The sequence below is a fragment of the Fusarium oxysporum genome, chromosome II (genome assembly GCF_013085055.1).
Source record: "Fusarium oxysporum Fo47 chromosome II, complete sequence".
Lineage (NCBI taxonomy): Eukaryota > Fungi > Ascomycota > Sordariomycetes > Hypocreales > Nectriaceae > Fusarium > Fusarium oxysporum.
This window is the reverse complement of record NC_072841.1, coordinates 3,043,280-3,066,983: the sequence shown is the minus strand read 5'-3', so window position 1 is coordinate 3,066,983 and position 23,704 is coordinate 3,043,280. Positions and strand designations below refer to the sequence as shown.

Sequence of the window (23,704 nt, the reverse complement as noted above, 5' to 3'; positions counted from 1 at the left end):
GACGACGGCGAACCGAACTGAAACCTGGGCCTCTGCCACGACGCGCTAGCCTCTGTACGGGCCATTACAGCAGTGCAAGACCCTCTTCTGCCCCGCGCTCTCAACTTGCGAACTGGGCTATTTGAACCAGCATCAGCACGGCCCGAGCGGACGTGGAGCTCTTCTGTTCCATCTGTAGCTGCTCAACTACTTTATCGCTACTATAACTCCCCGTCGCTGTCAACCCTTTTTTTCTACTAAATACCTACCTATTTTACATCGTTACACTTTGGTTCCTTTTTCAGTCGCTATAAATCATCAACTGCATATCTCGCTCGACTCCGTTGAGTCTCGTCGATAATCAAATCTTGCGATTGTATTGGGTGGAGCTCAATACCTAACCCCTCAAATCATCCTTAATCAGCCAGTCCAGTCCAGTCCTGCCCAGCCAGTTCAAGCCAGTCCAGCTGGTCCAGATCCAGATCCCTCCAGTACCAACAAAGGAGCCTTCTTAGTCTTGCTTGGCTGGTCCGTTTCTCTTGACTTGACTTGACTCTACCTTATTTCTACAACATCTCGACCGACCGATCGAGCGACTGCGCATTCTTCTCTACACGGCATCAGTCGTAGCTTTTCGGTCGCTCTAATCCTCTTCAGCTTTCCCCTCCTCTTCACCGCGACCATGTCTCGATCGAACCCCCCTAACGCTGCGGGGTCCCGCAAGATCTCGTTCAACGTGAGCGAGCAGTATGATATTCAGGATGTTGTTGGCGAGGGCGCCTATGGTGTTGTCTGGTATGTTTTCTCGTGTCTCGTGCGATTTGCGCAGTGTATCAAATTCTAATACTCCCCCAGCTCTGCCATTCACAAGCCCTCCGGCCAAAAGGTCGCTATCAAGAAGATCACTCCTTTCGATCACTCCATGTTCTGTCTAAGAACCCTGCGAGAGATGAAGCTGTTGCGATATTTCAACCACGAGAACATCATCTCCATTCTCGATATCCAGAAGCCCCGAAACTACGAGTCATTTAATGAAGTCTACTTGATCCAGGTTTGTGCCGCCAGCGCTCAGTCGCAATAGCAACAGCAGACTAACGAACGATACAGGAGCTGATGGAGACGGATATGCACCGAGTCATCCGCACCCAGGACCTTTCTGACGACCACTGCCAGTACTTCATCTACCAGACCCTCCGCGCCCTCAAGGCCATGCACTCAGCCAATGTGCTGCACCGAGACTTGAAGCCCTCCAACCTCCTCCTCAACGCCAACTGTGATCTCAAGGTTTGCGATTTTGGTCTTGCGCGATCCGCTGCTTCCCAGGAGGACAACTCCGGTTTCATGACTGAATACGTCGCGACTCGATGGTACCGTGCGCCCGAGATCATGTTGACTTTCAAAGAGTACACCAAGGCTATTGATGTGTGGTCGGTTGGCTGCATTCTCGCCGAGATGCTCAGCGGCAAGCCTCTTTTCCCTGGCAAGGACTGTAAGTGATTGTTGAAATGCGTGAGACGATAGAGCTCTTTGCTGACCATTTGACCGCTAGACCACCACCAGTTGACACTCATTCTGGATGTGCTGGGCACGCCCACTATGGAGGATTACTATGGAATCAAGTCGCGCCGCGCTAGAGAATACATTCGATCGCTCCCCTTCAAGAAGAAGGTTCCCTTCCGAACTCTATTCCCCAAGACCTCGGATCTGGCCCTCGACCTGCTCGAGAAGCTCCTCGCATTCAACCCTGTTAAGCGCATTACCGTGGAGGAAGCTCTGAAGCACCCATACCTTGAGCCTTACCACGATCCCGAGGATGAGCCAACAGCGCCCCCGATCCCTGAGGAGTTCTTTGACTTTGACAAGCACAAAGACAACCTGAGCAAGGAGCAGCTGAAGCAGTTGATCTACCAGGAGATTATGAGGTAAATGTGGTATGATAACGAAGATCGGCGAGGCATCTAGGATCTGCGATCCGAGACACCTCTGACGGGTTATCTCTTGCTAGCAGGCGTGCTCATAGTTGTGATATTTGAGAGGAAGATAAGTGGCAGAATTTGGAGAAGATAGATAGACCACAGCACAACCCTCACGCACGCAAACATACACAGAATCATCTGTTAGTTTATTCTGCATAGTATGCACATGGCATGGGTCTTTTAGGGCAAACTTGATGTTGAAAGATGGCCAAATGTAGGGAAACAGGATCAAAGACATGGGCCAGAGTCAGGATCCGAGTCAGAGTCTGAAAAAGGCAAACATGGGACTTGAAGATGATTTGATGAAGTGCACATTGCAGCCATTTCTTTTTTTAGTTGTTATATCCCAAGAAAAAAACTTCATGATGATACGATGTTGAGCATACGCAGGTGATCAACAGTGAAACAGAGTTAGTAGCAAACTTAGATGTTAGAGTATTCTCTCTGCATGTCAGGAACTATACACGTTGAGAGACTACTAATCAAATAGAGACATCAAGTAATATCATGACTTTTGTTTCGCCCAATCCTCATCCGCCAACTTACCTTCAGGAACGTGACAATCAGAGAGTCCGAGTGACAAGACAACAGATCAAAAGGTCTAGACCGAGCCAGCAATTCAGCCGTGATAGGCCGTTGGCCATATCGAGCTAGCGTTTTGGTGCTTGAGGCTCTGGTGTTGATGACGATCATGAAGTTTGCCAGCGTGTACCTACATACATGCATGTGGCCAATAAAAGAGACCACAGGCTTATGAATCACCACGCAATTCGTTGTAAGCTTTTGAGTATTCGGCAGAAAATGTGGCAATTGCTGCCTGAAATATATCCATTTTCAAGCGATGAAAGTGAGTTAGAACTTATTAATGTTAGTGCATCAATTGTCAAGATCATGTTCTTTTAAGTCTTGTTCTAGGCGTTAACCCCGCTATATCTAGCTCCACTAGCTCCCCCAATCTCATGCCCTCTATCTCCAACAGCTACCCTCCATTACCTTACCTTACCATAGCAGCGTCAGAACTTATTCATTCCCTCCAATGTCTTAGATCTCGACACTACATATCAACCTCCTGTCTCCCTTTTAGCAACGGCACTATTCTTATTCAACTTCCTGATCACCAAATGCTTCAAATCTCGTATCTATGACCTCCTGGGCTTCCTAATTTGACCATCACTATCACTAGACTCTGTGTTTACACGTCATGAGCTCTTCTGACCGCAACGAATCCCCCGAAACTCCCGAATCTTCTGGCGCCGCTACACCCAACAATCCTAATCGCGCCTCTGCATCCTACATCACAAACATGTGGACCGGCCTCATCCGTCGCTTCTCTAGTGAGGGTTCGTTCCCTAGCCAGGCCGACACCGCCTACGACGACGACTACAAGTACCACAACGGCAATGGCACAAAAGACGGTATAAACGGTGTCTTCACACCCGTGCGCCGTACAGCGAGCCCCCTTCGTCCTCCACCTCTGGATCCTCTTGTTCTTCATGGTTATCGTCAGGGCACGCCCACGTCGGCTAAGTTACTGACGGCCGCTGTCGCGGAGGAGATTCGCACCATGGTTCCTGAGCGTCTACGCATCGTGGACGACTGGCATCTGGTCTACAGCCTTGAGCAGGACGGCGCGAGCTTGGCGACTCTGTATCAGCGCTGTCGACAATACGAAGGCAAACGAGCTGGTTTTGTCCTGGTCGTCAAAGACCTAGAAGGAGGGGTGCGTATCGAGTGAGCTCATATGACGTTATGCCGTTAACTAACATGCTTAGATCTTTGGCGCATACCTATCCGAATACCCGCATCCTGCGCACTCGTACTTCGGTAACGGCGAATGCTTCCTCTGGCGAGCCTCGACTATCACGCCTCTTCCACCACCTCCATCAGCTGATACGACAAACCTGAACTCTCGAATTACAACGCTCGCCCCGCCACCGCCTTCGTCGGAGAGCAACACCCCTACACATTCTCGCGCGCCGTCGCCTACACCTAGCGAAGCTGTCAGGTTCAAAGCATTCCCATACAGTGGTCTAAATGACTTCTGCATCAACTGCGAGACCGGCTTTCTAAGTGTTGGATCAGGCGGTGGGCACTACGGGCTATGGTTAGACAACGGACTTGAAAACGGACATAGCTCAAGGTGCGAAACCTTTGGTAACGAACCTCTGAGTGACGAGGGAACCAAATTTGGCGTCATCGGAGTCGAACTCTGGGTTATGGGCGTATGATGATGATGCTTCGGTATGGCTCTCACATGTTTGCATGGCGCTCGGTGTTATGATATGGTATTCGCAGGCGGATTGGTCTCTCATTAAATTGATGATCAATGGGAAGAAGGAAGATCTGTGTGCTGTGAAGGCAGAGCGACCTTTGTTTGGATAAAGTTTTTGGGTATATAACAAGGTGGACAACAGCAAAAAATATTCAAGGCAAGATCAGTAAAAATCAATGATACCCGGAGCTGATACTCCCAACTCTTTACACCATTAGTGGCCCTTTCAATACTCCGCAAATATTCTTACAAAAAGATCAAATGTTTTATTGCTCCCTGTCTCAGCTCTGTCTCTTGGCCATAAACGCCTGGATCCCTTCCAGTACTCCTTGAGGTGTCGGTGACTCTGCGCACACGTCAGGCTCGAATCCAAAGGACAGCAGGTGATCTCTCGTCGTAGGTCCGATGGTCGCGATAAACGTCTTGCCGTCCCGTTCGTAGCCCTTATACACTTTATTGGTTTCAGGATCCAGAATTCCCATGACTCGAAGCATACTATCGCATCCGGTTGGTGAGAATACCACAATCCATCGCATAGGATCATTGCGCGTTTCGCTGAGGACCCTGCGTAGATCAACCGGAAAGCTCTCCATGACACCCGTCCCATAGACGACCGTCTCTGTCACACGAATGCGCTCTGTATCCGGTAGTGCGCCGTCCTGTAGCGTTTTGGGGATGATGTCACGACGGGTCTCTCCAACGAGGAATAGAATCGGCGGGAGAGTCGCACGAGCTTGGTCGCGGTACCATTCGTAGTAGTGGGCGAGGATAAAAGGAGCCAGGGCTGCGCCGTTGCCTGTGTGGCTACCAAAGACTTTGAGAGGAGGATCTTGAGGGACGGCGGCGAGGGCGCGAGTAGTGGCGGGGCCGACACTGTAGACGGGGATGTTCTGTAGATGGGGCCATGAGGTGTTATCCTCAGGGTTGGGAGTGTCCTCTGTCGCAAGAGAGATTGTGTTAGCTGAGGTGGTTATAGAGATATGATTACTCCAAGGTTATGACGTACCGGCTTTGCCATCTTCGACAAGCTTCACAAAAGCTTCGACGGCGCGTTGCGATGTGAAGATCAAGCCGCCGTATTCATGATGTTCCTGGTTTCCGATGCGGCGATCGCGAAGTAGCGCTGCGACTTCCTTCATGCCATCACTGTGAAATTGATGCAGCAGAACAGGCACGAACTGCGGCGCAAAACGACTGCCATGAATACTAGATTCTGAGAAAAGATCCTCGTAGGAATCGCCAGGGCTCGATCTCGTCTTGAGTAGGAGAACAGGTATTCTGGAGGCTTGCTCCGTGGTGGAATTGGTAGTTGTCATGATGAGTTGAGATTGGTCTGATGCGTATATGTATGGATTCATGCGGCTGGCGATACTATCGATGCGTAGTTTTTAGGATGAAAGAATGGCGGAGAGGTGATCAATGGGAGAACGAAGTCGAGATCATGAGGTGGGAAGATCAGCAACTTTCGGAGACTCGGAAGGTGGGATGGGGGTGAGGGGCTCATGGGAAAAGTGGGCGACAGCTTTATCGATAGGGACGGCAGTTGAAGAGCTTCCAGGTTCCATCAGGTTCACTGAATATCTTCACTGGTTTGTCAAGGTGACTTTTTGATAACAAAGACAGTTATTGTAATAACATATAATTTTGTGAATAGTGAATGAGATCTAATTATCGAGCTGGGTATTCGATGCAGAAACAACCATCTATCAACAATAACTCCAACGCCTTCGTACAAGCAACCTAAGCAATCAAGCAACCGACTTCTCCTCTGCCTCATTGTCACTCTCCTTTTTTGTCTCGACTACTTCTTTCTTCACGCTGGCCCACTCCATAGCCAACGCCCCCAAGATAGCCAGGCAAGCCATGATGAGTGCGACGCGGAAGCAAACATGCAGCGAATCGTTGTAGGCAGTCAGTGTCTCCTTGTGGAACTTCTCAGGGATAGTCTTGAGAAGCCCTGTTAAACCAGCTGACTCGATCTGCTTGGGAGTAACCCTTGCAAAAGCGGACAAACGCTTGGCCAATTCACCATCGAGAACGTTGGTGCCAACAGAAACGAAAATGGCACCAGAGAGTGTTTGGGCAAAGATGACGAGTGAAGCACCAATCGATACCTGGTTGCGTGGGAGCACAGTCTGGGCAGCCATGTTGGGAGCCTGGGAACAAGCACCGAGACCAAAGCCATATACAATCTGATATCCAATCCATTGGCCTTCTGAAGCATTGGTGCCAAGGATAGTAAAAAGGCCAGCGCCGATGGAAGAGATGCAGATTCCGGCAATGAGGAACGGCATATAATATCCAATGCGAGAGGTAAGAACACCGCTGATGATGGATCCAACAACAAGAGCGAGTACCATGGCCAAGAGATGAATACCACTGTCCATGGCAGAATCTCCGTTGATGACCTGAAACCAGACAGGGAGGAAGTAAATCAACAGTGTCTGGTGGGCACCAATACAGAAGCTCACCCAAAAGCCACCGAAGATGCTGCGCTTGGCGAAGATGTGAGGAGGGACAGTTGCTTGTTCGGGCTTCCAGATCTGGACGAGGACAAAGGCGATGAGGAGAGTGAAAGCAACCACCAGCAAAGCAATAATACGACCATTGTTCCACTAAGTGGTGTTAGTTGAGTCGATGCAGCACAGGGGACAAACACCTACGCTATACTCGAAGCCACCCCATTGGAGAGCCAGGCAGAGGCATACGACTCCAGGGATAAGAGCAACCAAGCCGAGTAAGTTTAGCTGCTGGAGCTTGTACATGAGACCGGTCTTCTCAGTCGATTGACGGGGAACTTGGAGAAATAGGAAGACGAAGGTCAAGACAACGGCGCCAAGGGGGAGGTTTATGTAGAAGCACCATCTCCATGTGACGTGAGTTGTGAAGACACCTCCAATAACGGGTCCAATAGCTGAAGCGATTCCAAAGACTGCACCGAAGAGACCTTGGTACTGAGGTCGCTTCTCAAGAGGGACAGCATAGACAATGATGACGAGCTAACAGTGTGAGTGAGGGTGTTGCCCTCGGGGCAATAGGGGACAACTCACGATACCAGATTGAGTACCAGCACCGCCTAGACCTGCGACAGCTCTTCCAATGATGAAAGCAATCGAATTTGGGGCGGCACCACAAATAGCTGAGCCAATCTCAAAGAGTACCATGGCAGTCATGAAAGTGGTCTTGATATCCAAGATGGTGTATAGTTTGCCGAATACTAGCAAGAAGGCACAGTTGGTAAGAAGGTAAGCTGTGCCATACCAGCCAAGGTCACTCGCAGCATGAAAGTCGTTCGTGATAGCGGGAATAGCAGTCGAGATGATGAGTTTGTCCTGAAGACAGTTAGTTGTGTCATAGTATCGAGTGTTTACAGGACATACCAAGGCAACCAGGAACATGCTGATATAGAGCGAAATCATTAATATGGCAAACTTCATGCCTTTTGGGTAGACCACATCGGCCGGGGCATTGTCTGGGGCGATCATTGTGATGGTATATAAGAAGTGTAGTCTAAATAGAGGAGTAGTTGAGGTTGAATGAGCAAGTTGCTAATACAGTTGTAGAATGTAATTGTTGTGGAGGATATGATTGAATTGGATCGAGTGGAATCATCGAATTCTCTTGTTGTTATATATAATTATCGGTATATCACAAAATGTCCGCCATGAAATCCATCGACAATGTCCGTAGAGAAATGGTATTTCGGACAGTCAAAACTGACCAATGAGCTTACACCATGACCGTCCGACCGTCCGCTGAGTGACCCTCCACGAAGGATCAACGTCCGAAAATCCTTCGTTTGTCCGCTCTTACTGCTTGAAACAAAGATGAGAGGCTGAGCCGCTTTATTTAATTGTTTCCATTCCGTTTATCCGTCTTACTCAATATGAATATGAGATTGATGGTTATAGTTTAACCGGCAATATTAGAGACCATTACTCAAGGAACATTCCGTGATTGACTTGGGGTTCTCAGGATGCGTATTAAACCAGATCTCAAACAGTATATTTTACAAACTATACAATATATCTGATTGTGTTCTCTTCTGTTGGGTATCATCGGTGCTGAATCACGTGTGGCTCTTAGGATCATGAGTGAAAATGACTTCACGTCCAGTAGTCAAACTTCAGTTTACACTAGCTTCATCATTTGTGTCAGATTAAGAGGCAAATAAGCCCTCACCGCTCTAACTCATGGAAACTCATCAAGCACAGTCAAAACCTCCAACAAGAAAACGTGAGAAGCCAATCCTCAGCTGTAATTTCTGCAGGGGACGCAAGTAAGCCAGACAAACCAGAGTGACACCCAATATGGTGTTGACTGTATTACAGACTTCGATGCGATAGACAGTCACCGTGCGGCGCCTGCACACGGCGCGGAAAACCTACCGAATGCATCTTCACGTGCTCGGAACAAGAACGCAAGGATGCCATCGATTACAGACCTCATAACAGAAGTCAGAAAGCTCGCCAGAGAATAGCTCGTCTTGAGAATCTGGTGACAGAACTGAGAGATAAGGCTGAGAGCTCAAACAAGTCGATGAGCGACACAGCCCAAGCAGACAATGCCTCGAGTGGTTTTGAGCCTACTGCATCAGGCACATCACCAAATGCTCGAATGGGAAACCTGAATCTGGCAGATGACCAGGCTGTGTACACAGGTAGCTCACATTGGGCCACAATATTGGAAGATGTAAGAATAAGACACATTATGAAGACTTTCGACTGACAGGATACTCCAGATTCAACAACTCAGAGATGAGCTCACTGATGATGGCTCTGACATTGTCAGTGAAGGGTCTTCTCCTTTTGCTAGTGGCTTGATACAGCAGTCTCAGACAGCGAGAATATCTCTACTTGCTAATGTTTCGTGTCTTCCCGTAGACCAGATCCTAGCTTTGGTTCCTCCTCGCAAGATAGTTGACAGATACATCTTCCAGTACTTCAACACTTTCGACTCAAGTAAGTCATGGCTTTCATATTCAGCCAACTGCTAACTCCCTCTTACTAGTCATCCTTCATCGAGGCAAATTCCTTGCAGAAGTCAGCATACAACAAAAATCCAAGGGGACAATTGCTAATCCATCTATAGTATGCAAATTTCTGGGTAAACCCCTCAGGTGCCTCTATCATCTGGGTCGGGTTCTTGTTCAGCATCATGAGTATGGCTGTATCGCTGCAGAAAAAGGAGGCAGGGGTCCATGGCGTGTCCGCTTCTGAACTGCAAACAACGCTGGATACTTACCGAACGCTCACTATCCACTGCTTGGTTGCTGGAGATTACCTTCGTTCCAGCGCGCACACGGTTGAGACACTCATATTGCACTTTGCTGTTGACCAAGAGGCCGACGCCGATGCAAATATTGGAAACTGGGTTCTCATGGGCGTTATCATAAGGATAGCCATGCGGATGGGTCTTCATCGTGAGCCATCCCACTGGCCAAATATCCGACCTTTGCAAGCTGAGCTTCGGCGACGAGCGTGGACAGCTTTGTACAGCATCGACTTCTTCACCAGTACCCAGATCGGGCTCCCACGTATTATCAAAGATTCCCAATGCGACACTCGCCCGCCCTCGTATCTTTTGGATAGCGACATTGGTTTTGAGCACAATACCCTTCCGCCTGAGAGGCCACATTCAGAACCTTCCATGTTGGCGTTTAATATCCACAGGCATGGAGTTATCAAGGTTGCTGCTGAGATATACGACACAACCGAAGCAGGACCCCCTTCACCAGCTACTATTGCGACCTTACAGGCCAAGCTCGAGAGAGCCACAGATTTCTTGCCCGACTGGCTCAGGCTAAAGCCTCTCGAAGAGTCGATTGCGGATAGTCCAGCCACAATCCTCAATCGAATGATGCTTGATATCATCACCCAGAAAGCCATCTACCTCCTCCATCGACACAGTTTCGTCAGAGGGTCAGCGGGAGAAGAGAATGTCGGATCCAATGAGATATGCATCAAGGCCGCCTTGGCGATCCTGGAGCACCAGCGACGCATGAACGAAGAAACTCAACCAGGAGGCCTCATGTACAACATACGCTGGAGAGTTGCCGCACCACTTAGACACGAGTTCATGCAAGCTACCATGATGCTGTGCTTTGCGTTGAGTAGATACGATGCAGGACGTGATTTGCATCGGCGAAGTGATATCTTGCGAGCTTTGATTTTAGCAAAGGACATCTGGGAGACGAGATCCGACCAATCTCTTGAAGCTCAAAGAGCTGTCAAGGCGATATCGGTCATGCTTGAGCAAGATCGGAAGAGTTCGGTGTCTGTTTCATCACCATCCACCGGTAAGTCTCTTTACCTTTCAAGTCTCGTTATTTGCTGCTGATTCTTGTGTATAGCATTTAATCATTCATCTCTGTCATCCGCGGAGAACCACCTTGGCGGTTTTGATAACACATTCGGTCAAACCATGGCATTGGACCCGTCCTTTTTCTCAGTTGGCGATGATATGACAGCGTTGAGCAAGGTCATGGATGAGTTCATGAATGATACAGCTGCAACGGGATTGTCAAGTTCGCCTTTTGGAAACACGAGCTGACTGTCATAGACATTGGCAAATAAGAAGCGATTTGACGGAGATGCTTGAATCGCCACTTCCGTATAATCATGAATTAATCATACGTTTTCAAGAGACGAAACAAGACTCAACCGGAAAGGATGCTAGAGTGAAGAATGCACATCCTCAACTAAAGAAGCTCCATCGGCAACGAGTTGAGAGTGGGTTGCCTCGCCCCATAATCACCCGGAAGATGGCGCTGCTCCGGCCTGAATTTGGCCTGCCCCTGGAAGCTTCCAGGATTTGATAGCTTATCGATAAGAAATAGCCTCGAATTCTGTCAATAGACAGTTGATAGAATGTTTTAACATCCTGGCAGTTTAGCTTCTTTTCTTCTATGTAGACAGAGGCTGACAAATAGACGTCACACCACGACAATCGTAAAAGTCTCTAGACCCCAATTCTAGTTCTTCTTTTCAGTCCCTAGATTCTTTCGTGGCGTTTCGTTCGTTGACATTAATTGATTGATTGCTTACCTGATTTGTTTCACTTACTCAGTCCCTAATAATTCCACCGAAAGCGCCGACTGCTTGTTCCTGTCTTATTCCTTAGCGGTAGCTCGCCTCAGAAGTCGAGTTAGAGCCAGAATCAGAGATCTCACCACCACAAGTGGCGTCATTCAATGTCGAGCGATCCAAACGATCAACAGCAGGCGGCTGCGCCCGCTGCCCCTGCGTCGTCGGTAGGAGGCTCTGCTGAGCCGCCTAAGAGGATCCCCAAGGGAGTGGTACTAGGCCCTGACGGCAAGCCGTGAGTTTCATCGTTACGCCCTGCAAATGGAGCCCTATTCGACTGACCCTTGTTCAGATGCCGGAATTGTACGTCTTTTGCTGCATGGGCTTCCCAGACAAAGAGTACTCTCAAACAGGATGCTGCAAAGGTCAAGGGTCCTCCAGCCGACTGCCCTCCAGATGTTGAGGTGCTAGGCCGTAGTACATGGACATTGCTTCACTCTATTGCCGCTCAGTATCCGGAACAGCCGTCAAGCGGCCAAAAATCAGACCTTCTCAGCTTTGTCGGTCTATTCTCTAAGCTATATCCTTGCTGGGTCTGCGCAGAAGATTTCCAGGGTTATCTAAAACGAGAAGCGCCACAGGTCAACAGTCGTGATGAGTTCGGCAAGTGGCTGTGCGGCGCACACAACGACGTCAACCGCAAATTGGGCAAGCCTGAGTTCGACTGTTCCAAGTGGGAGGAGCGGTGGCGGACAGGCTGGAAGGATGGAAGATGCGATTAAGCTGTCTCTGAGCTGAGGTTGAGGCTGGCTGCTGGATCGGGCCGGGAGGCTAACACGCCTACCAATTTGTCAGAGGCCTCGACTCATTGTGGTTTCGGTGTGCGGTGTACAATATTTGGGCCCCCGAGCGATTGTACACCGATTGGAGAATGACATGATGGACCGTTGGCTGTTGTGTGGATACATACATACTCGCGTGGTCAATGCCGGACCGATGAAGGCGTGGGATGGCAATGACTTTTTCTATAGACAGAGGAAGAAATGATGGGCAAAACGGTTTGAAACGTCTATGAGCGGGGCTTGGGAACCGCCGATTTTGGATGGATATTTCATGATGGAGCATGAGCTGTATAGTAGAGGCGAAGCGAGAACTGCATGCATAGAATCTCATCTCACGGTAATCGATAGATGTACAACAGGTGTAACATATCATGAAGCCAAATACATCGAGTCCCACCATTAAGTGAATGTGAGCATCAATAATTCTGTACACCGCTCTAAAGCAGTGTCCAATTTCCGACATCAGCAGTTATAGCTTCCTCTTAGACAAAGCCAGCCCTGTAGGGTGAGTACGATATTGAGTCAGTTCAATACAGCCATCTAATGAGGTCAAATTCAGGAACGTAGCGGAAGCACGATATCCCAGGGAGCTGGTCTCGCCAATTCACCACCCTAGCTGTACATCCCTGCTCGTTTCGGTGAACTCCCTTTAGGCGGCGATAAGAATGATCTGACATGACACGGCTGTACAACACAACTACCGGACCGCCTTTTTGCCAAAAACCACCAACTACAGTTCTCTTCCAAGAGGCATGGCATAGCTAGGGCCAAGGTGGTGTATAGATAGTTCCCAACATCTCAGGTTACCTTACCCTGCAACATCCCATCTCGCAGCCAATGCCTGTCATGGCCCCTCTGAATCCATGCTCTTTATCCGTCGATGAAGAAAAAGATTTGATATCGTCCCGCTATTGTAACACGATATCGGTTTGATATTTTACGGCAAAGAGCGGAAAACATAGGAAAGAAGAGGCTTGAAATGATATTGGTCGTGATAATCGGATGTCGATTACGGGATGTTATTGAGTTACAGTACGACTGAAAGGGCCTTTTACGGACACGAGATCCCTGTCTTGAATTGGGCTTGATGCTGTTTTCCTCTTGATTGCTTTATCGATTGGAGTGTTGTACGTAGAGAGTTGTGAATGGATAGTTGGTTGAGACTATTTTTTCTCTTCTGTAATGTAATGCATAGTCATCTCTTGCCTCAGCATTACTACACGCGTACGTACGCCAGTGATAAACATGAATGCTACGCTTGTATGCAACTTGTGCCGCTTGTTGTTCATACGCAATTTACCCGGTAACTAAGGAAGTAAAGATACAGTTGGACAGTAAGAATAGGTACTGTCGACATAAAAAGTCTCGTTATGTCATCCTTGAATGAGGAGGCTATTCAGGGTCGACATGGACATCCACCACCGCAGACCTTGCAACGATAGCGATATCGACATCCATGGAAACAATTAATGATGGTGGTCCCTGGATCTAGGTAACTTAATGCGTACATACGCAGTTGGACCCCCGTTGTCTTGTCGATTGCCGGTCGCACGCATCTCGAGAGGAAAAACAACGCCATTTCCAAATATCCATCCATTCCAATTCCAACCGCAGGCTGAGACTAGAATCTCCGGGTATTGTTTTACGGACTATGATCCCGGCCGGTGCTCGCTCGGCTGCACAGGTCCGGACTCGCCGGGATGGCCGGAGTTGGCTCTGACAAGCAAAGACAAGGCACGCCAAGGATTATCGAGGGTGAATCCATGCAGATTTGATCGTGGCTGGCATCGCATCTTTCCTTACTTTTTTCTCATCGTCCCGTTGTTCCCCTGTCGCCGTCAAAAAGAAAGCATCCGATTTCTATCGAGGTATCCACTCATTCTGTGGCATTGAATTGTTTCTAGACGTTCTTAGACCCGTAGTTAGCATCAAGATTCCACCCTTGACAAAGTCTGCCCGATTGGGAGGGCCCGTAAACAGGGCACAATGGCATCATATGATTTTCTGACTGTCGGTCGCTACCTACGCATACTAGGCATACAATGGATCTGCTACAGAAGGGGAGAGAAAAAAAAAATAGCTGCGGCTAATGCAGAGTTAGAGCCTAGTTCGCAGTAAAAGAGCCGCCCTCCCGTGTGCGTGGCGTTGACTCTGGTAGCCCGTGGAGGGTCATTACATCACCATCAGAGGACTCTTATCGCCGTCACCGTAGCTTTTACTGTACTGTCACTCACTATCGCGGCTTCGGCCGCTTCTAGTCGGGAGCGAGCGAGGGAATATCGTGACATTCTGAAGCCGAGAATAACGGTCAAATTTGCTACTGGGCTTATGCCCGTGCTGTCTCCTTGACAGGTCCGATTCTAGTGACACTTACAGGGCCAGAACAGGACAGGACAGGACTGGGCTCATTTTGACCATGGTCTTATTTTTGGTGCAATCAATCAGATCAGATCAGATCAACCCATTGAGGTTTAGGAGCAAGGAAGAGCAAGGATATCATTGGTGACAAGCTACACTGTAAGGTAGGTAAACTGCTGAGTGTACACCCGATTTGTGAGGGTGCACACCTGCCAACAAGCTTCAATTGTATTGCTCACAGTCATAGCTCTACAGATACGTAAGTACGTAGTAGCTAAGCAACCAAGGTGAAGCATCAAACGTATAAACACCTCCTTCCCCCTCCACCGAAAACATCTTCTCTTCCTTCCTCATCATTCCATCGATCAAACAATCAATCACATTCCTCTTTTGGTTGTCTTGGTTACTTCTTAACCTAGACATCTCATATCATCTTCCCCTCATCCTCTAACATCTCTCTCATCCTACAAATAAGCTTCGAGCTTCCTCTATTACCCCTCCACATCAACCTTTATCTCACCTAACAATTTACCGATCAATCCGCAATCATGAGCAACTCCAACCTCCAAAAGCCAATTGACGTGGCTGAATACCTCTTCAAGCGTCTCTACGAAGTCGGTGTTCGATCTGTTCACGGTGTTCCCGGTGACTACAACCTCGTCGCCCTCGACTATCTTCCTCAATGCAACCTCAAGTGGGTCGGCAGTGTTAACGAGCTTAACGCTGGTGAGTTTCATCATGACTTCATCAACAACCTCAAAGCGCCATCTCACTAACATAACAATCTTAGCCTACGCTGCTGATGGATATGCCCGTGTCACCAAGATGGCTGCTCTCATCACCACCTTCGGTGTTGGTGAGCTCTCTGCCGTCAACGGTGTTGCTGGCTCTTACTCCGAGCACATCCCCGTCGTCCACATTGTTGGATGCCCTTCTACCATCTCTCAGCGTGACCAGATGCTTCTTCACCACACTCTCGGAAACGGTGACTTTGATGTCTTTGCCAACATGAGCGCTCAAATCTCTTGCAACGTCGCCAAGCTCAACAAGCCCTCCGAGATCGCCGAGCAGATCGATACTGCTCTCCGCACTTGCTGGCTCCGCTCTCGTCCCGTCTACATCATGGTCCCTACCGATATGGTCCAGGAGAAGGTTGAGGGTGCTCGGCTTGACACCCCCATCGACCTGTCTGAGCCTCAGAACGACCCCGGTAACGAGGACTTCGTCGTTGATGAGATCCTCAAGGCTATGTACGCTGCTCAGCGCCCTGTCATCCTTGTCGACTCTTGTGCTATCCGTCACCGTGTTGTCAAGGAGGTTCACCAGCTCATTGACAAGCTCGACCTTCCCGTCTTTGTTACCCCCATGGGTAAGGGTGCTGTGAACGAGGACCACCCCAACTATGGTGGTGTCTTCGCTGGTGACGGCTCTCATCCCGCTCGTGCCCAGTCTATAGTTGAGGGCTCTGATCTCCTTCTCACCATTGGTGCTCTCAAGAGTGATTTCAACACCACCGGTTTCTCTTACCGCACATCACAAATCAACTCTGTTGATTTCCACAGTACTCACTGCAAGGTCCGCTACTCCACATACCCCGGCGTTGCCATGCGTGGTGTCCTCCGCAAGATCATCGACCGAGTCGACCCCAAGTCTATGCCCGCTCCTTCTATCCCTGAGGTCAGGAACGAGGTCGAGAAGAACACCGACGACTCTGAGATCATCACACAGGCCTGGCTCTGGCCCCGTGTCGGCGAATACCTCATCCCCAACGACATCGTCGTCACTGAGACTGGTACCGCTAACTTCGGTATCTGGGACACTCGATTCCCCCGCAACGTCACCGCCCTCAGCCAAGTTCTCTGGGGCAGCATCGGCTGGTCCGTTGGTGCTTGCCAGGGTGCTGCCCTCGCTGCTAAGGATGCTGGCAAGGAAGGCCGAACAATCCTCTTTGTTGGTGATGGATCTTTCCAATTGACCGCTCAGGAGCTGAGCACCATGATCCGACATCACCTCAAGCCCACAATGTATGTTTTCAAGACTGATCATCTCCTGTGTCTTTTACTAACTCTTGTTCTAGTTTCGTCATCTGCAACGATGGCTTCACCATTGAGCGATTCATCCACGGTATGGATGCTGTCTACAACGACATCAACAACTGGAAGTACAAGGACCTCGTCAGCGTCTTCGGCGGCGAGAAGACCTGCAAGACCTTCCAGATCAAGACCAAGACTGAGCTCAACGAGCTCCTCACCAACAAGGAGTTCAACGCTGCTGAGTGCTTGCAATTCGTCGAGCTCTACATGCCCAGAGAGGATGCTCCTCGCGCTCTGATCATGACTGCCGAGGCCAGTGCTAGGAACAACGCCAAGAAGCACTAAACGGTTACTCAAGAAAGAGTGAAATTTGATAGACGGGGTTTTGGAAAACGTTCCTGGAGAACATAATAATGATTTCAGTGGTTTATGGTTTATACTATAGAGTGGCGGACGATGGTTTATGTTTTATGTACCTCAAATTGAAAAGCGATTTTCCTATAACTTTAATATTCTCTTATCTAACTGGTGATGGCTAACTATATTATTGGTTGTCGACAAGTTGGTGACGCATGTTTACAACGTTGTTATTCAAACTCTACTGAAATAATTCGAAATGAACATAACTTGTGAACGAGTTAACCTTTTAATCTCAAAGTCTGCGGCATCTGGAGATGTGGGCTGTGATATACTTCATCATGCGGTATCTGAAGCCTCTGGCTTGTTACGATTTTTTGTTCAATAGCATCTTGAGCCGCCTTCATCTATCCTTTTCTAATCAACTCGATTCAGTATAAGAGATCTTTATTTATGGTAAATAAAGCATATCAGTATAGTTCAGAAATATTTATTAGCTTTCTCTCTTCAAATGTTGATCGTCTTTCTCAACTATAAAGGCACCAATCAGCACACGTGATTCGCCTCTACCAAAATTCTCCACGCGCAACGACCTAGCTCAACAGCAACAAGACTCACTCTCCAAGCTTCATTTTGAAAAGGCTCCTGCGGCGTCACGAATATCTATTTGCATATATTTTATCAGTTACAGTAGGATATCAGAGGTGATCATGAGTGACGGAGCTGGAAAGCGAAAGCAGGGCCCTGGAGGCAATGGCCCAGCCACCAAGAAGAGCAAGGTAAGCAAATAAGGAGCCATTGTCGGCGATCAGGCTCTTATTTGGCCCTGGGAGACTGTTCATGGCTTATTGAACAGACTGAGCTAACATTTGAAAAGGGAGGCAGTGGTGGTAAATGGCAAACGCCACACCAAAAAGCCAGGAAAACTGAGCAGACCGAGCTTGGAAGGACTTTAGAGGTCAACGATGCCGGAATCTGGGTAACTTACGCGAGAGGAATGAAGGGCAAGGCGATTACGGAGTTCAAGAACCTTTGTAACGAGGTATGGCACTCGCTCATGATACCCTTTCAGTCTATTGGAGGGCTTGGTAAACTAACTTGTTTCAGTACGGAGAGTCACTGTTCGGAGTGAAGCCCCCGAATGAGGATGGAGACAACGACGAGGATGATGAAGATGCCGGTGACATTGAGGCGTCTATTGAGAAGGAGTTGGCCAGCATGGCACAGCCAAAGCCCAAGACGAAGCAGACCTTCACACCCATCGGAACTGGCCTCGACTGTGTCTTCTTCATGAAGACTGTCAAGCCCGTTGAACCTCTCAAGCTTGTCACCAAGGCCTGTCAGGATGCCAAGGACTGCCCGGATCCTATGCAACGCAAGACCAAGTACATCAACCGCTTGACGCCTATCTTTGATACGGACAAGGCGACAGACAAGGGTATTGAACGCGTAGCCCGCACCGTGATGGAGTCTCACTTTGAACTCAAAAGCGAGTCGGGAGAGGATGCTTCCGCAGAGCCCGCTACATCAGAGCAAGATGGTGAGGGGCCTGCAGCCTGCACGGTAAGTAAACAATGTGATTCGCGGAAAGCATCATTATTTGAAGCTGACGATGACCCCTTCAGTACGCCATCAGGTATAACATCCGGAATCACACCGCCTTCAAGTCGAGCGAGGTGATCAAGAAGATTGCGGACTTGGTCAGCCCTAAGCACAAGGTCAACCTGACGAGTCCCGACAAGGTGGTGTTGGTTGAGATTTTCCAGGTAAGCGGCCCCTCCTCTCGCGTATTGGACCTATCGCGGTGGCACGTAGCTAACTAGCGTTGAGACGTTCTGCGGAGTCTCGGTTGTCGATGGCAAGGAGAGCGAGGAGCTGAAGCGTTACAATCTCAATGAGCTGTACAAGGTGGCCCTGGAGGATAAGCAGCAGAAGGGAAAGCCTGAAGGCGAGGGAGTCGCGGAATCAACGTGAGCTATCTTTTGAGCCACTCGCGTGTGAGAGGTGTGTTTGCCTATGGATAGTATTGGACATTCCAGACGAATCGAGGCCCTTTTGCCTCATGGCTGCACAGAGGAGACCGTTGGGGTCGGATCCGAGCAGGATCACTTAGGTTTCAACGTGGTGTGGCGTCAGACAACCAACCACCCATCCATCCAGTCAGTGGAAATATGGCATAGCTATCTGCAAAGATGGGATTTCGATGTCCGAAGTTCCGTGCCAGGATAGCCAAGCATTTCATGTATCCAATCTACTTGGGGCTATGGGGTTTTGTAACAAACTCAACAGGGAGGATTAACACTACGACCCCCAAAGTGCAGGGTTCCTCTTCCCCAAGGAATTGGGAAGGCCACACGGCGATGGGGACAGAGAAGGATCGGCATATATCGGTGAATAGAATGGGATTTTCTGCCAGAATATCATGAGAGACAACAGAGTGATTATGCGTTTCAGCGGCTGCTGGTCAACAGTGGAGAAGTCTACGTGCTGCTATTATGGGGGAAGCTACTACGATCTATCGTGTCTAGCTCTCAAGCTACCCCGAGATTAGGGATCGAGATATGGGCTTTGGCGCACAACTCAGGAGATTGATCAGCCGTGGCTTTGTTGTACACGGGATGTGGGACGTGCCGTAAAGCTAAGCCAGGCAAAGAAGTGTGTATGTACCGTATCGCACTCGGTGAAGTGAGAGTTGAAGGGGTGACATTTTTACATTCTTTGACAAGGAGACTGAAGTATAATCAAGGTCATGGTTGAGGTTGGAGTAGGTATGGTATATCCATATGCGATGGTAAGGTTTCGACGAAGCAGGTTGAGGCCCACGTATGCCATGTACCTTAACTTATGTCACGTCACATCGAGAATACTGAGAATTCCATGACCATCAGAGATTTGACTTGAGATTTTCGGCCCCGAAGTTACGGACCAGTTGTTCTTGGCCTGTCCTTGTGCTCCCGGTACATTCCCGTGTTGTTAATTAAAGCAAACGGGTGTGGCTGAAGATAGTTTTGTTTTGGTGCAGTTTTAGGTGCTTATAAGAAGCAAAAAAAGAAAGGGAAAAAAAAAAGGGCTGAGGGGCTGAACAGACAGCGGAACCAGTCAGTGGTGATTTGGAATATGAGATACGATAATATGATGATGGTAGCGAAGGGGTTATTGTTAGTCTAGGCTGCAGTATAAAAGCAAACGGGTCTAGACAGGGGCTGTTTGCGTTAGCGGAATGTGACCCAGGTCAGCTTCGCTTGTGGTAGCCAATCATAAATTTCCCGACTCGCTTCTCGATGCACGCCAGAGGCTTCGTCATTTAGAGTCTGACATTCCGCTCTGTTTTTCTTTTCTTTCTCTTGTGAAGGCGATGGGCGCATGACAATGTCATCTGATGCATGTTGACTCTCACCAAAGTATACAGAGTCATGGTCACGGTATCCCAAGGGAATGGTAACTAAGATCAACTAGAGAATGCAATGCGGTGCTATTAAGCTTGGTTGGGCTCGATAGTGGTAATGGCTCGCTTCAAGATTCGCAAATGGGCCAATGACTGTGCGGTTCTCGTTCCGATCCGCGCTTCTCGATGTCGATCTCTGAGGCTAGCTAGCAAACACTATAGAACCACTAACTTCAGCTCATAAGCAGAGCCCTACGGGAGGTTGCAGTTGGCATTCTGCATGTCTTCGATCCTTCTTCTAGTCTTTCGGAGTCTATTCCGTCCTCACTTCTTGGCGTAATATCTGCGCAAGAAAGAGGCTTGAACTAAGGCTGCGGGCATCTTTCTACTTGGTAACAGGCCCCCCCCCCCCCCTTGTTCCTTGCGCTGTACATACTTTTCGTCTTCTGTGGTCTTCTAAAAAGTTTCGCTTGCTTGGCTACCCCAGGAGATGCTGGTCCGTTTCGGCGGGATCGAGTGTCTATCCGTGAGAGATGTGTGTTGTTGTATGTAGTGTACATCCTTGCTTGCTTGATGCTATATCACCATATGATACAGTCGAGAATGGCTTCGGGTTCTTACGTGTTATATTCTCTTGTATTTCTTTCTTCCTTTGATCTGTTTGTTGTCTTTATGATTGAGTGACTCCAGCTCATCGCCAAGTGTCTGTTTGTTCTCCGTTCAGCCAGCCATTGAATTGACTACCTAGTTATTACTGATATTAAAGGTTGTTGAAGAATACTACGAGACTAAACAAAAGTGCCTCTGACCCTTCAGTTACTGGCTCGCTACGTCGACCATTTACATTTCCGTTTACGCCCCCATCTTTTCGGTTCCCTGTTCCGCCCTCGCTCGTTCGTTCGCAAGCGTGGACCCTACTGAAGAAGGGTCCGTCCCTTGGCTAGCTTCTTTGCATTCCCCATGATTCTCGCTTCTGCTTCTTGATCTCGCTCGTCATGGCCAGTTTCGCTAACCAGGCGGTGACATTCTATCCCTGTATATTCCGCCTTTTTGTGTCTTTATCCATGTAAATACTACTACTACTCCGTCTGTCGTTCGTCCATTCACTGCATACACCCACCCATCATCATCACTTATTCTCGGACCCGAGAGATATGCTGGCGCAACCGTTGTCTGTCAATCCTCCTCATGCACTCTTCCTCCTGGTTTCTGATTAGCTCTCTTTGCCTGCCGGCTTTTTTGTTGTTCTTGCATTTGCATACGCATGAGGCGTTCGAGAAGGCGAATCTAGCTCCTGTATCGTGGAAGCTAATAACAACCTCCACTACTACACTACACCCTTCATCTACCCACTCTATCCTAATCCTCCTCATATATCATTTTCTACTACTTTCTCTACATTTATCTACTCAGTCTTCCGGATAATTACTTGTCGTCAGCACTTCTTCAATCTGTCATCCTTACTCAGCTATAATAGACGGCGAGTTTAAGAGTCTACTTACTCCCATTATCGAAACCTTCTGTCTCATCTCGTGTTGCAGAGTATCCTGTCAGACATGAATAGAACATACTGTTCACTCTCCTCTCTATACTAAAGGCTATCGCCTACTTAAAGCCATTCTCTGCGACTCCTTTCGCCTCGTCAGCGCTTCAGCCCATACATCAGATCAGATCAGCCATTCTCCTGAATATCACATCCTACATATATATCCTCTTCCCTATGACTCGAATGTCGTACCAATGCACCCTTCGGGACGACGGCAGTCTGCCCCTCCTGAGCCATTGTGTTGCGCAAAAAAGCTGCAACCTTGTACATGACAATTTCCCCCGTTCGGCCCGAAACCTGAGCTCTACTGAACCCTCTCCAAACGCCTCTATCTCCCCCTCTTCTTCTTCGACCTCTACTCCCGGTCCCATGGCGGCTGCTCCGTCAGAGAGTTCTGTCCTCTCCCTACTCAACGGCATCAGCCCTCGTCTGGCGGTAAAGGAACTCGAGGTTGTTCCTTCGGCTCGACTGCAGCGTCTTTATAATGTCAAGGTTACAGAGGGCCCGAGTCTTTTATTGGCGCTACCCCCACCTGCAGTTATACGGCTGCTACGCTCTGAGAAATCAACCCTTGGTACTGAAGCTGCTGTGCTCAAGTGGCTTTCCGCTGTTGCGAGAGAGAGGAAAATCTGCTCTGGCGCCGGGGCTAAAGAATCCACAAGCAGGACAGTGGGAAACCCTCTAGTGAATGAGACCAATGCTCAATTGATGACTGGATACTTACCTACCCTTGTTCGGCATGAGTCTATTGCCGGTGTACAACCAGTTGAATATAACCTCATCCGACCGCCAAGAGGTACTCCCATATCCACACTATCAAGACCCCTAGACTCCCGTGAGCAATGGACAGTGGACTTCCAGACTGGCCAACTACTCCGTCGGATATCCAGCCAGGTTTCACCAACCAGGAAATTTGGTATTGCCGCTGATGTCCTTTCAGTGCCTCCTTCAGTTGTCCATCACCCACCACAACGTTTTGAAGGAAGCTTGGCTGATTCAAACGGTGCTGATTCCTGGAGAGTAGCATTTCATAGCCTGTTGGAATCGGTCCTTCGAGATGGAGAGGACTTGACCATTATGTTCAATTACAATAACATTCGACACCACTTCGAGCGTTTCCAACATCTGCTTGATGCAGTAACGAAACCGCGACTAGTTGTCTTAGATGCCGGCGAAGACTCTAATACATTAATACACCGCCCATACGAAAGCGAGAAGAAATCTCACATGCCCCTTAAAGAGGTGCGGTCGCAACCGAAATTAGGAAAAGGGGTTTCGAGGAAGCCATACAATGGTGGAAAGGTGCGACAAGACTACACGATAGTCTTTCAGGATGATACCAACATAAAGGAGGAATATATGATAACAGACGAGCCAAGCCAAAACCCCATCGAAGTAACAGGTTTACGACAATGGAGCAACTGCGTATTCGGCGATCCCCTCCTGGCCACCATCTTCAGCAAACGACCCCGACCCACAGATGATTTCTGGCGAGGCTTTGATAAGCCACTACCAGGTGAAACAACGGCAAGCATCATCGAAGATCGAGACAATGCACACATTCGCATGCTGCTCTACGAGTGCTATCACGCAGTGGTCACTCTGGTGGGAGAGTATTACAGGCCGCAGACCGACAGCAGCAGGCGAGAACTTGCAGCTCGAAAACACCTCGGCAATGTGCTGGCTCGGCTTGAAGAACTTGATGATCGGGGCCAGCAGCGGCGTAGACGTATGAGTGGCGAGATGTCACCTGCGAAGAGACCGCGCTCTGGACAGGAGAGCGACGAAGATAGCGAACCTTGATGATATACGACCATATTTACAGGCCAATGGCTGTTGGTTAGCGGTACGAGTAATACACGAATAGACACATATTATGATTACTTCACTGCAACATGGTTGAATATGAGAAGTATATCTCGTGAAATAAA

At 48.8% G+C, this 23,704-nt stretch overlaps 9 protein-coding genes across 9 annotated transcripts; 7 read left to right on the top strand and 2 right to left on the bottom strand.

Moving 5' to 3' along the window:
- The first annotated feature begins 501 nt into the window (after positions 1 to 501).
- FOBCDRAFT_15967 (mitogen activated protein kinase) lies at positions 502 to 1,943 on the top strand. Its single transcript, XM_031173780.3, has 4 exons — positions 502 to 774; positions 835 to 1,030; positions 1,087 to 1,468; positions 1,529 to 1,943. The coding sequence occupies exons 1-4, from the start codon at positions 662 to 664 to the stop codon at positions 1,903 to 1,905; spliced, it is 1,068 nt and encodes a 355-aa protein (XP_031050565.1). The 5' UTR covers positions 502 to 661; the 3' UTR covers positions 1,906 to 1,943.
- A 1,031-nt stretch (positions 1,944 to 2,974) lies between these two features.
- On the top strand, positions 2,975 to 4,473 carry FOBCDRAFT_15956 (uncharacterized protein). The gene is made up of 2 exons (XM_031173779.3): positions 2,975 to 3,675; positions 3,728 to 4,473. The coding sequence occupies exons 1-2, from the start codon at positions 3,157 to 3,159 to the stop codon at positions 4,181 to 4,183; spliced, it is 975 nt and encodes a 324-aa protein (XP_031050564.2). The 5' UTR covers positions 2,975 to 3,156; the 3' UTR covers positions 4,184 to 4,473.
- A 35-nt stretch (positions 4,474 to 4,508) lies between these two features.
- On the bottom strand, positions 4,509 to 5,543 carry FOBCDRAFT_269421 (tetrapyrrole biosynthesis, uroporphyrinogen III synthase; the record flags this gene model as incomplete). The annotated part of the gene is made up of 2 exons (XM_059611429.1): positions 4,509 to 5,164; positions 5,234 to 5,543. 2 exons carry the CDS (start codon positions 5,541 to 5,543, stop codon positions 4,509 to 4,511), a joined length of 966 nt encoding a protein of 321 aa, XP_059466778.1.
- Positions 5,544 to 5,975: 432 nt separating this feature from the next.
- FOBCDRAFT_248116 (major facilitator superfamily domain-containing protein) lies at positions 5,976 to 7,712 on the bottom strand (the record flags this gene model as incomplete). The annotated part of the gene is made up of 4 exons (XM_031173776.3): positions 5,976 to 6,842; positions 6,891 to 7,226; positions 7,278 to 7,559; positions 7,608 to 7,712. 4 exons carry the CDS (start codon positions 7,710 to 7,712, stop codon positions 5,976 to 5,978), a joined length of 1,590 nt encoding a protein of 529 aa, XP_031050561.3.
- A 708-nt stretch (positions 7,713 to 8,420) lies between these two features.
- FOBCDRAFT_269419 (fungal-specific transcription factor domain-containing protein) lies at positions 8,421 to 10,779 on the top strand (the record flags this gene model as incomplete). The annotated part of the gene is made up of 6 exons (XM_031173775.2): positions 8,421 to 8,506; positions 8,559 to 8,919; positions 8,969 to 9,188; positions 9,238 to 9,269; positions 9,319 to 10,525; positions 10,580 to 10,779. The coding sequence occupies 6 exons, from the start codon at positions 8,421 to 8,423 to the stop codon at positions 10,777 to 10,779; spliced, it is 2,106 nt and encodes a 701-aa protein (XP_031050560.2).
- Positions 10,780 to 11,144: 365 nt separating this feature from the next.
- Positions 11,145 to 12,063, top strand: FOBCDRAFT_15933 (flavin-linked sulfhydryl oxidase). Its single transcript, XM_031173774.3, has 2 exons — positions 11,145 to 11,547; positions 11,605 to 12,063. The coding sequence occupies exons 1-2, from the start codon at positions 11,420 to 11,422 to the stop codon at positions 12,032 to 12,034; spliced, it is 558 nt and encodes a 185-aa protein (XP_031050559.1). The 5' UTR covers positions 11,145 to 11,419; the 3' UTR covers positions 12,035 to 12,063.
- Positions 12,064 to 15,000: 2,937 nt separating this feature from the next.
- FOBCDRAFT_237008 (thiamine diphosphate-binding protein) lies at positions 15,001 to 16,830 on the top strand (the record flags this gene model as incomplete). Its single annotated transcript, XM_031173772.2, has 3 exons — positions 15,001 to 15,178; positions 15,243 to 16,476; positions 16,530 to 16,830. 3 exons carry the CDS (start codon positions 15,001 to 15,003, stop codon positions 16,828 to 16,830), a joined length of 1,713 nt encoding a protein of 570 aa, XP_031050557.2.
- Positions 16,831 to 17,461: 631 nt separating this feature from the next.
- FOBCDRAFT_15921 (uncharacterized protein) lies at positions 17,462 to 18,925 on the top strand. Its single transcript, XM_031173769.3, has 5 exons — positions 17,462 to 17,621; positions 17,720 to 17,884; positions 17,950 to 18,405; positions 18,468 to 18,608; positions 18,673 to 18,925. The coding sequence occupies exons 1-5, from the start codon at positions 17,553 to 17,555 to the stop codon at positions 18,814 to 18,816; spliced, it is 975 nt and encodes a 324-aa protein (XP_031050554.2). The 5' UTR covers positions 17,462 to 17,552; the 3' UTR covers positions 18,817 to 18,925.
- Positions 18,926 to 21,947: 3,022 nt separating this feature from the next.
- Positions 21,948 to 23,642, top strand: FOBCDRAFT_288474 (uncharacterized protein; the record flags this gene model as incomplete). The annotated part of the gene is made up of 1 exon (XM_031173768.3): positions 21,948 to 23,642. The coding sequence occupies one exon, from the start codon at positions 21,948 to 21,950 to the stop codon at positions 23,574 to 23,576; it is 1,629 nt and encodes a 542-aa protein (XP_031050553.3). The 3' UTR covers positions 23,577 to 23,642.
- Between the last annotated feature and the right edge of the window lie 62 nt (positions 23,643 to 23,704).